Source organism: Cebus imitator, unplaced genomic scaffold (genome assembly GCF_001604975.1).
Source record: "Cebus imitator isolate Cc_AM_T3 unplaced genomic scaffold, Cebus_imitator-1.0 Scaffold354, whole genome shotgun sequence".
Classification (NCBI taxonomy): Eukaryota; Metazoa; Chordata; class Mammalia; order Primates; family Cebidae; genus Cebus; species Cebus imitator.
In genome coordinates this window covers 2,201,697-2,214,294 of record NW_016107669.1, presented here as the reverse complement: position 1 = coordinate 2,214,294, position 12,598 = coordinate 2,201,697, and the positions used below count along the sequence as shown (strand labels likewise).

The 12,598-nt window shown below is 43.5% G+C and overlaps 1 protein-coding gene across 7 annotated transcripts in view; it reads right to left on the bottom strand.

The window, feature by feature from the left end:
- Positions 1 to 12,598, bottom strand: part of TMEM45A (transmembrane protein 45A) — an 80,979-nt gene that overhangs the window by 56,152 nt on the left and 12,229 nt on the right. For 2 of the 7 annotated variants that reach the window (XM_037730588.1, XM_037730592.1), the window contains exon 2: positions 5,765 to 5,903. The exons of 2 other annotated variants lie outside the window; for them this stretch is intronic. In XM_037730588.1, coding sequence (XP_037586516.1) covers positions 5,765 to 5,833 — 69 coding nt within the window. In that variant the 5' untranslated portion in view covers positions 5,834 to 5,903. Of the gene's footprint in view, positions 1 to 5,764; positions 5,904 to 6,045; positions 6,297 to 6,655; positions 6,729 to 12,598 lie in introns of those variants that run through there. 3 more of the 7 variants (XM_037730589.1, XM_037730587.1, XM_017506371.2) reach the window with 3 other exon arrangements.

Below are 12,598 nucleotides of genomic sequence, written 5' to 3'. Positions count from 1 at the left end.
CATGTCCACTTTTGGCTGGAAACTGTATAGGAAGAACCTCCCTCAAGGCATAGCAGAAATGTGTCTTCCTCAGAGAGGCCTTCCATGGCCCAGCTGAACGAAGTAAGGTCTTCTCATTTTCCTTTTCATAGAAACTTGTCTTACAGTATGCATCACAATGTGTAATTTTGTATTTGTGGTTTTTTTCACTTATTTTCAAAATAACTTTCTGTTGCTGTTGTTTCTCTACCTTCCCCCACTAGACATAAGCTTCACAAAGTGCTGCTACAAGACACATATGCAATTTTAATTTTTCAGTAGCCACATTTTTAAAAGTAAAAAGAAACCAGTGAAATTAAGTTTAATAACATATTTTATTTAACCAAATGTATTCAAAATGTTGTCATTTATGCGCTCAATTGAAAAAATTAGTAATGAGATCGTTTGTGTTCCAGCTTTTTTCTTTTTCTTTTTTTTAGAGACAGGGTCTCACTTTGTTGCCCAGGTTGGAGTGCAGTGACTCAGTCATAGCTCACTACAGCCTCAAACTCCTGGACTCAAGTGATCCTCCTGCCTCAGTCTCCCAAATAGCTAGGACTATAGGCACACATCACCACAACCGGCTGATTTTTTTACTTTTTAAAAGACAAGGTCTCACTATGTTCCCCAGACTGGTCTCCAACTCCTGGCCACAGTGATCCTCCTGCCTCAGCCTCCCAAAGTGCTGGGATTACAGGTATGAGCCACCATGCCTGGTCTTTTTTTTTATTTTTGTACTAAGCATTTCCAGACTTGTGTAGAAATTAAGACCACATACTAGACATTTAAAAGCAAGACTGCCATTTATAAAAATATCATGGCAGGAAGGAAGGAGAGCTTACTGGTCAGCAATTGAAGACGACCTCAGAAACCCATCAAAGACTGGCTTTTTATAGGAAAAGCCTCCACAGACTCAAAAAGCCTCTAGTCTCCTGCCCATAGGAAAGCATGCCCTGGAAATAGTGTGGGGACAAGGCGGAGTGTTAACTACCTCAACTTCTGTGTGTATTTTACACTTACAACACATCTCAATTAGGACTAGCCACATTTCAAATGCGCAATAGCCACACGTGGCCCACGGCTGCCATATTGGACAATGTAAAACTTGCAGGATGCCTGACAAATATTACTTACCTAATAAAGAGTTGATATATGAAAAGCAGGGGAAAGGGAAGAAAGAAGGAAAAGAGGAAGAGAAAAAAGATAAATGGGAAGGAAAGAGAAATTAACATCTGTTGAGTAGTTACTATGTTAGATTCTTTCATACATCAGTAAATTACGTCATTTAATCCTCATACCAAGCCTGGTGAGAGAGGTATTATTAGAACCACCTTTATAAGAGAGGACACTGGTTGGAAGATGTCATGTCACTTGCCTAAGATCATGCCATCTTTTGAATGAAAGAAGTAGGATGGAGAACGCAGTCTTCCCCGACTATCCTCCCGCACACACAGAAGCCATACGTCACAAGTCTCTTCAAGCCAGCTTGCCATCTAGATTTCTTTCTCCTCCAGCTGAAACTTTACAGGGTTTTTATGAGTGAATCACATAGACATTCTCCTTCCAAAAGTATGATCTGACCGTTGCAGGCTGATATAGAGGCCTCCTCTCCCTCCTTAAGTGATCCTTATTTCATTAGCTGCTGTTGCCCGTTAGAATTCTACTGTGACCAAACAAAATGGTGGCACTTGAAGTTCCACTCTCTAGCTCAATTCAGTTAGCACACATCCCAGGTAACTCTGTTCAAAGAGAAAGAAAGAAAAGAAGAAGAAGGAAAAGAAGGAGAAGGAGAATAAAGAAGGAGAAGGAGAGGAGGAAGAAGAAGAAGGGGAGGAGGAGGAGGAGGAGGAAGAGGAAGAGGAAGGAGAAGGAGAAGAAGAAGAAAGAAAGGAAGAAGAAGAAGGAGGAGGAGGAGGAGGGAAGAAGAAGGAGAAGAAGAAAGATGGAGGAGGAGGAGAAGGAGGAGGAGGAAGAGGAGGAAGAGGAGGTAGAGGGAATGGGGGAGAGGGAGGGGAAGGGGAGAAAAAACTCAAGCTAAAAGTCATCTCATCTCAGGCAGGGAACCTCCTCTGACCACTTTCCATGTATGAGAATCTCCCCCTCTTGTGTGTTCCTGAGGAACCCCATGGAATTTCTCAAGCGTACTATCACTGTTTACTTCTCAGGTCTCCATCACTGTACTGTGAGCTCCTGAAAGGCAGAGACTATGACTTCTATCTTTATATTCCCGGTACCCAGCATTTATTGAACAGGGTTGTTGAATGAGTAAATAAATGAATGAATGGACAGACGAACCCACAGCTCTGTTTAAATGTCAGAAGCACCATCTGGTACCACACAGTCCTAAGGCCTAAAAAAGGACTAGGGTGTACTCTTGCAATAGCTGAATTCCACCCAGATGAGTTATGCAGGTGTGGTTCACGGCAACACAAGCAGACAACATCAGCAGAACTTCTATGACTCCTCCAACCATTGCATAAGAAGTGATGTTTTAAGCTATGCAGAAGATGTAGCAAAGCTGGGAGGTCAGGAACCTGTGGAAGTCAGGTGAAATACTCCCAGAATGTGACAGGATGGAAAGAAGCAGTGGTAACCATTAGAGTTGGGCCACAGAGCCAAGGATCCTGGTCATGCTAGTCTGGAGGGGACAGGGGACATGCAGTGTTGGTATCCCTCTACCCTTCCTTCTAGAAGGACAAGTGGTGGCAGACCGCACCAAGCAATGGGTGCAACCACAAGAACTTAGCTCTCCCAAACTTACAACATCCTGGGAAAAGAGACCCACCTTCTGGGATCATCATCAAAGATGTTTATGGATGGGACACTTTGTTGCATCTTGAGACTGTGTTCTATGCTAGGTCTTGAGCTAGAGCTTCTAACCTTAGCTGAAGCATACCTGTGTGCCCCTAATGGGAACAGGTGTGCCAGAGGGAAACACAAATCCCCTAAGTCCCAGGAATAGCCAGGTGAGGGTGAGGGGGCAAGGACTATAGTAGCCAGACCCTGATGGCCTGCTGCCTAAAACTGAGCCCTCCCATCTACATAAATCACACCATGTCCATGTATACTATGACATGAAAAAGGTTGGGAAGCATTGATTAGACTATAGGAGATGAATGGCTGGCACTAGAGAATTAGGACTTTTAAGAAGGACTCCATTTTGACAGACCAAGTAGATTGAGGTTTCTTAGATGTGATTCCAAGCCAAGGCGTCTATTTATGTGGCTGTTTCTGTGAATTCAGAAGAAGGCTGGAACACTGGGGCCTTGCACCACTGAAGATAAATAACAACATGCACAAGAGTAAGTTCTAGACTGCCAACAAAGGTGCAATCCAGAAGAACAAACAAATCAAGGGAGTGATACTGCATGTCCCACACAGCCGTGACACACAAGTCAAGGGCCAGAGTCACCCCCAAACCACTGCCTGGCACCTCCGCACCTCGGTTCCCAATAGGGTACTGTTCAGGGAAGAATTACCCCTTAAGGTAGCTTCCCAGACAAGCAAGAAGGGGTGGGGAGGGGATTGTTATTGTCAGTGCAGCTGGGCCCACTACCCCCACCCCCAACGTTTACTCTCCTGGTACTGTTCGTCTTTGTCTTTTCAAGTATAGATCGGGTCTCAATATTGGACAGAGCTGGGCAGGTATGTAACTGGAGAACAAAATGCTGCCTAAGACAGACTTGGGATGTTAGGAAAGCCTGGCTTCTACAGAACTCTTACCACCTAAAACAAGCAAACATATAAAAGCAAATACTTCTCCTCATTACTACTAAACTGGGCAGAAATACACTTCACAGTCACGGAAAGTGGCCCACAGCTGTACTGGGGCCAGCCTAGAGGATGAGGGCAGGAGCTGAATGTGGCAAGAAGGCTCTGGACACCTGACTAGACATCAGAACAGCTCCACTTGCCCCAGCAGCTCTGGCTGACATCACTGTCTTTCTAAAGCCTGAGTGGGCAGAAAAAGGCCAACAAGATTGGCACAGGATGATGTGTGGTGAACACCCCCAGGATGTGTGCAGACGTGCTGCAGCAGGCGTGGCAATGTCATATTGCTAGACAAGGAGAAGCCACCTCTGAGATCCGTATCGGAAAGGGAAAATGAAAGCCAAACCCTACCACATCCCATCTCAGCTGGAGGCGCAGATGTTGCCTGGACCCCATCCATTCACACTGGCTTTGGGGAACTTAGGATGTATCAGAGGGAATTTAAGCTCTACTAAATCCCAAGTTAAAAGGTGTCCATGGCATTTGCAGAGCTTCATGCACTAAACTTTGCTCCCAGATTCTAAAGGGGCTCTTTAACATTTGAAAATTACCAGGAAGCAGATATCCCCCTTCATGAAAGCTAATGAAACATTCACTGACTCATGATCCATCATGGGCCAAAGAAGACGAGGTGTCTTCTTGATGTGGACCCCATCCTCATACTGTAAAGGTTGCTTCCAGGTCCCAGCCTGGCTGTGACACCATGATGTGATTGACTTTTTACTTCTCCTTGTTCCCTTACCTCCTGGACCAAGACAGGGAAAGTGAGAGGCTTTTCTTGGTGATGAGACACTCTGCTTTCACTGCCTTGGGACAGGAAATGGTGAAGGCAGAGGTTGCTGTTGTCCAACAGCATGAAGTTAGGTTGGCAACCCGTGCCTGCCTGCTCCTCAAGAAAGCAGGGAAAAGACTAGAAGTAGAGGCCCAGCCCCATGAGGGACCATATTTAGCTGCATGGTCAGAGGTTTGTGTGAGGTATACGAGAGGGGCTAGAGAGGTCATGCAAAAAACGCTCTGCAGGTAGGTGCCCAACATATAAGGCCCCATGGATAATAGAGCAGAAGGTATCATTTCCAGAACCCAACGGGGGCAGAAAAGAGGCCCTCACCAATTTATCCTTAAACTGGCATCTACCTGCATCTTAACATAGCCCTAAAGTAAAACCCAAAAGTCATATTCTGTGCTCTTAAACCATTTTTGTTTTCATGGACCAAAAATAATGAGACCTCAGTGAATAAACAAGAGGAAGACAAGTCAAGGAGCATTGCTGGCTGGGAATAAGAAGGCACTGTCTGCAAACTGTGTTCAGAGCTCTGCAGGGGAGCTCTTTCTCAAAGAGACCTGCTCTCATCACCTGATTTAAAATTGCCTCCATACCCCACTCTCTTTTCCTGCTTTATTTTCCCTATAACACATTCCCTTTTAATGTACTCATAATTTACTGACTTATTTTGTTTATTGCATTCCTCACTCACTAGAATGGAAGCCCCATGAATACAGGATTTTTTTTTCTATTTTTCTTCACTGCTCAATCCTTAGCTGTTAGAACTGTGCTTGACATATAGTAAGTTGTTCAGTACCTAAGTGTTGAGTGGATAAATGGATGGACGGGAAGGATGGATAGAAAGAGTTCCTGATAGACCTAACACTTCAGCTGCCAGATTCCTGAAGGTCCCAGAGGAAGAAAATGCTACAGAAATCAAAAGAAGCGTTTAAGGCACATACCTTCAACATCAATTCTTCCTAGCCAACCACGATGCTAAATCCCAACATAAAATGAAATAACATTTCCACAGAATCATCAGCATTAGGCTAGTCTTAGCTGGGCCTTGATCAGCTACAACCCACAATAAGTTACCTGCACAATGTCATAAATACACAGTAGAGTAGATTCAAACTAGGTCTACATGAATCAAAAGTTCTTGCTCTTTTCACATTATCACACCAAAGGTTACTGCAGAAACGGCAAACTAACCTTTGGGTGTTTAAATCCATTTCTCCCCTCTGAGTCATTGATCATCTTTGCTCTCAGTAGATCAAGCATGTCAGAACTGTGGTTGAAGGGATAAGAATGAAGCAGCCAAAACTGAGCCTTTGTCTCTGCTGGAAAGCTTCTGGAATAAAAAAAAAATTGATAGGCTGAAACTTGACATCTTACAGTTAGTTTTACACACACACACAAACACACACACACACACACACACCCAGTATAAATGTCAAAAGCGACTAGTAAGAAAGCACAGTATTAAAGCTTACCACACTTTTACCTTTGCCCAAGTACCCCACGAATCATGAGTACTGAAGACGTGCTACTCAGCAGCTAACAACCCTGGCAGATGCTACTGAATGTTCAAGTCGATTTCAGCAGCATACACATTGCAACTGCTCCAGAAAACTCTCCTGTCTTCCTCCCACTCATATGCTTTCCGCTGGGCGTTGCGCTCACTGCAAGTGGCCTCCATCTCCACCCAACTTACAGAAACCTGGCCCGTAGCACCCTGCAATTAATGTCATCAGGCATGCAAATCTGATTGTCAACCCATGGGACACACTCACAGCTCACCAGAAGACACTGTCCTTTACAACCAGGGAGGCACTACTGACTCACCATGAGCAAAATTTTCCTTAATGCCTGTATAGTAACTACACTCATTTATTCACACTTTCACCAAGTCTGACTCCTGATTTTTTGACCAGTCAGCTTAGGTGTCCTGTGGGTAAGCATGGAAAAAGTAAAGGCTCCCGCAGGGAACAGGGCCACCCATGACATTGCTTCTCTCACCCAGGCCAACCTGCCAACCCAACCATCTCACACTCATCTTAACCCGCACAAGGGGAGTCGAATACTCCAGTCTGCACCCCTCACCTGAGTCTGAAGACAAACACAACTCAGGAATGAACGTACACAGTCATTCGTGCTAGTTTCAGTATTTGTACCTGCCAGCCAATAAGGCTATTTCTTGACTCTTGCTTAAGAAATAAGGCCTACTTTAGTGAGTATGGAGTGCACGTATGAAATAAATAAGAAGGTGTATTGTCTTGTTACCATAAAACAAAGTAAACCAAGATTTTTTAAATGGCTTCTTTTCAAAAGACAGAAGTATCACATATTGCCAAGATCTGAATCACCCTTTTAACCACAGACTCTAAATAAGTATACAAGCCTTCTATTAAAGGAGATTAAACATTAAATCCATTAAGACAAGAGTATGGACAGCAGTTTCATTTGGAGCACAGGTGGATACAGAAACTTGGAGGAGAGTGATGAAATGGGCCCTTGATTCTAATTTCTCACTCCTGTTACACTTGAGTTACCTGGAAGCACAGAGGCAGAACCGGCTACGCTATCTGTGGTTTGCATAGCAAAATGAATCTTTAAGCAGACTTCCAACAAAATGTTTGAGAAGACTGGCTTCCATTTTTCTCTTTCTGCTTCTTAACTAGCCTTCTCCTTCATACTGTTCAGGGTCTCAGGGAAAATAACCAGAAGACCCTCCTAAATCCCATAACCACCTCCAACCAAAACCCACTTATCTCATGAATCAAACAGTTCCTCTAATAAATTAATTTTAGAAACGTGGCTAATGATGGTAGATGGCTTGGAGGTGGAGGTAAGCCCAAAAGTGAGCCCCACAGACAAGCCCATTTAAACCACAGTCCTTCCTAAAAGGCTGCCGCATAAGAATGGCTTTTTCCAGTCACGGCCCTTTCAATAAGAGGAAGATGCTCAGCTAATATAAGCTAACTTGCTCATCATTTTTCCGACTGCACAGAGGACACCAGAAACAATATTCATTCACCTTTATTCTCACTTTTTTATTCACCATAGACTCAAAGTTGCCCTCCAAGAATTATTTTTCAAATTACACCTACAGAAATAAAGAATATCAGCTTAGGTGCTCAACTATTCCTTGGACAATTAAGGAAAAATACAAAAGGCTGAACTTTGGCATGGGGACAGTGGGAAAGAGCATATTTCTAAATGTCATTTGTTAACACATGGGAAAAGAAAGTGACAATGTGCCAGACCCTGAAGGAAAGATGATATACTTCAAGCCTGTGGCTTTTCCTGAAAATTTATTTTTTCAGACATTATCAAGTTCCTCATTAAGAATATTCCATTCCTGGCTGGGTGCGATGGCTCATGCCTGTAATCACAGCACTTTGGGAAGCTGAGGCAGGCGGATCACCTGGCATCAGGAGTTTGAGACCAGCCCGGTCAATGTGGTGAAACCCTGTCTCTACTAAAAATAGAAAAGATTAGCTGGATGTGCTGGCACATGCCTGTAGTCCCAACTACTTGGGAGGCTGAGGCAGGAGAATCGCTTGAACCCCAGAGGCAGAGGTTACAGTGAGCCCAGATCATGCCACTGCACTCAAGCCTGGATGACAGAGTGAGCAAGACTCTGTCTCAAAAAAATAAATAAATAAATAAATCCATCCCCACATCTGGCAATATGCCTCATGGTTCAGCACCATCAGTGATTGAGAACACATGGAAAAGAAAATTCAAAGGCTTAGCCAGGCTCAGTGTGAGAGCAGATGCTGTTCTCCATAAAATGTAGGCCCAGGGCTCTCTGAGGGCAGCGATGGGTGCCTTTCCAAAGATAGTTCCCCATCTTTTCACTTCACAGGGACTCATCTCATGCCAGGGAGAGAATGCCTCAGAGTAAAAATCTCCTCCCAGTTGACCTCTTTCCATTCCAAGCTTTTCAAAAACTATTTCCTTCAACACATTATGAAAAAAATATGGGCTCTCTTAATTTCAGAAAAATTGAAGAAGGATCCCTTAGGGTGGTATATAAATTCAATTTCCAGTCCAAATATAAGACAGGGTTTCACCACGTTGGCCAGGCTGGTCTTGAACTCCTGACCTAAGGTGATCCGCCTGCCTCGGCCTCCCAAAGTGCTGAGATTACAGGCGTGAGCCACCATGCCCGGCCTTCTTTTTTTTTTTTCACCATAGCCCTTCCTGAATTCCATACAATTTCTGTGTCAGTGAGAACCTGGACCAAGATGCTGATGGAAAGGCAATCATGAGTTGGGGAGAAAAAGAAGGAGAATAAAGGGAAGAGACAAAAAGTGGGGATGTGGGAATAAGACTGAGATGGAGGTAAAGTAAGCTTCTCTTGATTTTGCCTTCAGTGGTTTCACATTGGTAAGCTAATTCACTTCCTGTAGAAAAATCAACTCCCATCCGAGAACCAATCAAAACACAGCCACTTATCCGGGCACAGAAGCAGTTTCATCGACTCACTCCACCTGTTTTACTCATTACTACCACAAAACATAACTCATCAAGCATGAAGCCAAAAGTAAAACCAGCAACACTTACCACAATTAACATCAATTAGATCGTATCAAGTCTCCAGTGCATTTCTCTCCAGAAAGCATAATCTTGCCCTTGATTGAGACTTTCTGGTAGGCTAATGACCATGCATCATGTCCAGGAGTACGCAGGGCAGTCCAGAGCTCATCAGATAAAAGCAGAGAGCTCTCACCTATGCTCTCTCTTTTTACATTTTTTATTGATACATAATCATTGTACATATCTGCAGAGTACATGTGCTATTTGCTATCTGCAGAGTGCATGCATACAATGTGTAATGATCAAATTAGAGTATCAGGGATATCCATCACCCCTGAAACATTTATCATTCCTTTGTATTGGGAACATTTCAAACCTTCTCTTCTAGCTATTTTGAAATAGATAATATATTGTTGTTAATGATAGTCACTCTACTGTGCTATCAAACACTAGAACTTATTTTCCTATATGAATGCATATTTGTACCCATTAACCAGCCTTTCTTCACCCTCCTCCCACACCCCTCCCAGCCTCTGGTAACCACCATTCTACTCTATATTTTCCTATGATCAACTTTTTTAGCTCTCCCATAACAGTAAGAACATGCGATACTTGTCTTTCTGTGCCTGGCTTTCAATTTTCCCAAAGACTGATCCTTCGACTTCCATTCCCATCTCTCAGAGCAGGTAAAATTTCTATCAAATAACAGTAATGTCTTGTCATCATCTTCAAGTAGGAGCTTCCCTACAAATTCATCTGGGCTACAATATTTTAAGAAAAGTAGCATTTTCTAGTAGCCAAAAGATTTGTAAACTGTATGCAGACAAGCCACATTTCTGTATGGGCAGAGTGGGAAGGAATGCCCAGGTACCAGTCAATCTGAAGAAAACATGTTTGTTTTGGCAGCCAAGGGTCTAACTAGGGACATCCTAATGACATAGCGTCAGGTTCAGTTTGAAGGATGGGAGGGAATCAGAGAAACAGGCTTGGCAACCAAATTTACAACTGTCCAAATCTCGGAAGAAGAACAGACATCCCAGGCTCAAATTGTGGAGCTCAATTATGAACCTCTAGAGCAGTAAGTCTATTCATGATACCAGAATATCCCTCACTGACCCCGCCTCCAACCTCTGCCAATGAACAAGTCTGGCCTCTTCAGCCTTGACCAAATCCTAACGAGACTTTACTCACTTTGCTCTCTGTATGTTCCTGTTGGGTACCAAAGAGCTTCTGTTCTGGAACATGGCTGAGCTAGCCCCCTCAGACCTGTCCAAGACCTTGGCCTGCCTGGTTTGGTCCTTACTGCTCTCAAAGGCTTTGAATCTGAGTCACACACTGACCTCGGAAAACTTGTCCCATCTCACCCACCCACCACCAATACCCATGGCTCCTAGCTCCAGCCCCTTAGGATGCACAATGTAGCTGGCCAATAATCTTAGCAGAGTCTTCCTTACCATAATCCAATGGCAAGGTTGGAGGTATCAAACACAGGAAAAATATTTTTTAAAACAGTCATAGACATGAAAGAGGAAGTGCTATCTCAGAAGCCAAGATAAATATCAACACAGACCACGGTTTGGCAGTCTCTAGCTTGTTATGTATAAAATGTTCCACTGAAGGCTTAAACTGTTGGACTCTTTAATGGTACAAAAATGTGCATGGAAGTACACCTCCAGGACAGTCAGGGAGAGTGGTGTGTTTCCATTTTAAACTACATTGCTATTTTGAGGTGTCAGACATTGTAAATTTTACCTTGTTTGGCGCTGGATATTTTTTTATTCCCATAAATATTCTTGAACTCTGTTCTGGGATGACCTTAAGTAACTTAGATGCAGTTTAATACTTTTGCCAATTGCTTTTTTATAATTTATTAGGCAAATATGGAGCAGTGCTTTAGATGGCTAATTACTCCCTACTACTGAGGCAAGGCCTTCTTGACTGTTCTGCCAATAACCTTTGAATTACAGGTTTTCCAGTCTGGCTGGAAGGAGCAGGCAATATTCCCAGCCTTTTGTGAGAGCCAGGGCTGTTCTCTCCCTCCACAAGCTTGGCCCCCAGTCCCCCGTAGATTCCCCACATGCATGTGCTGATCAGTGTGATGCTGAATCCCCGAGGGCTCCCTCTGCAGTTATTGGGGTTCTCTCTCCATGCAGCTCTCTCATTTCTGGTGCTCTGTTCTGTGAACGCTAACCACCTGGGTTTCCCCAGCCTCTTCACACCTTCTCCTCAAATCAAGAGTCTGAATTGCACTTGAGTTCCCTTCCCTGAGTCTCAACCTGGAAATTCTCTCTACGCCATAAGCCAGAGCAGTCCGAGTGTACCCCTTTTGTCTCGTATTTCCTAGAGATCACCTCTTCATCACCTGATGACTGGTGTTTTGAAAATCATTATTTCACGTATTTTAGCTGACATTTTTGGTTGTGTCACGCAAAAGGTAAATCTGGCCCTGTTACTCCATCTTGGGCAGAAACAGAACTTCTTTAAAACACTTTGCATTCAATGCCAATATCATTACACAGAAAAGACACTCCTAAAACCAGTGTTTTTCGAAGTAAAGTCCTTGGACCAGCTATGTCAGAATCACCTGGGATGTTTGGCAAAGATGCACTTTCCTACATCACATTCTCAGATCTATTAAATATACAGTTCCTGGCACTAAAATGTGAGAATTGTTGCCATTGCCATGACAATTAATTAACAAAAGACAATGAAATTTTCTTCTGAAAGTCCAAAAATCATTGGAATAGGCAATGGATTAAAAAGTCAAGGGTGTTGGGGAAGTTAGAGCATATTGGGAAGTCAGTTTCCTAGAAACCACGGCTCTCTGTTGCTCAATGAACAATTTCCCAAGTAGCTGCTTCCTTTTCATTCATTGCCATGGTACAGCACGTGCGTGGTGAGATGGGGAAATAATCCTGGCCACCTGCACGCAAGAGGTTCTCTGGGCAGCAAGCATTAAACCAACCAGGAAATTGTTTAACCAAGATGTGTGCTGCCACCTTAGTCATGAAATAATCAATACAGTGATGGCAGTCACACTCCCCGGCAATGAGTTGACAACAGTAACAACAATCACATGCTCAAACTTTTGTTCTCCAATCTCAGGAGCATTTGGAATGACCCCTCCACCATCTTAACTCACGACAGGTCCACTTTCTGGGGAAAGAAACACATCGTCTAAAAGGCAGGTACAGTATGAGACTTCAACCGAATACAGGCATCTTCAGGCCGAGCTCATCAGAGGGGCAATGTGCTATACCACATAAGCATGATTGCGCACAAATCTTTTCTGAGACTTGGTTTGGGTCATCTTGCTCATTTAGAAACTAGTGGCAAGGCTCTCACTGCTGGAGAGAAAGCGATAGAAGCATTTGTCCACGCTTGATCCAGTAAAGGAAAACAAAACAAAGTGTATTTCACATCCCAGATTATTATGTGTTCTCTATTCGAACTTTTACCCACGCCTACCTGTGTTTCCTTTTTTTTTTTTTTTTTTTTTTT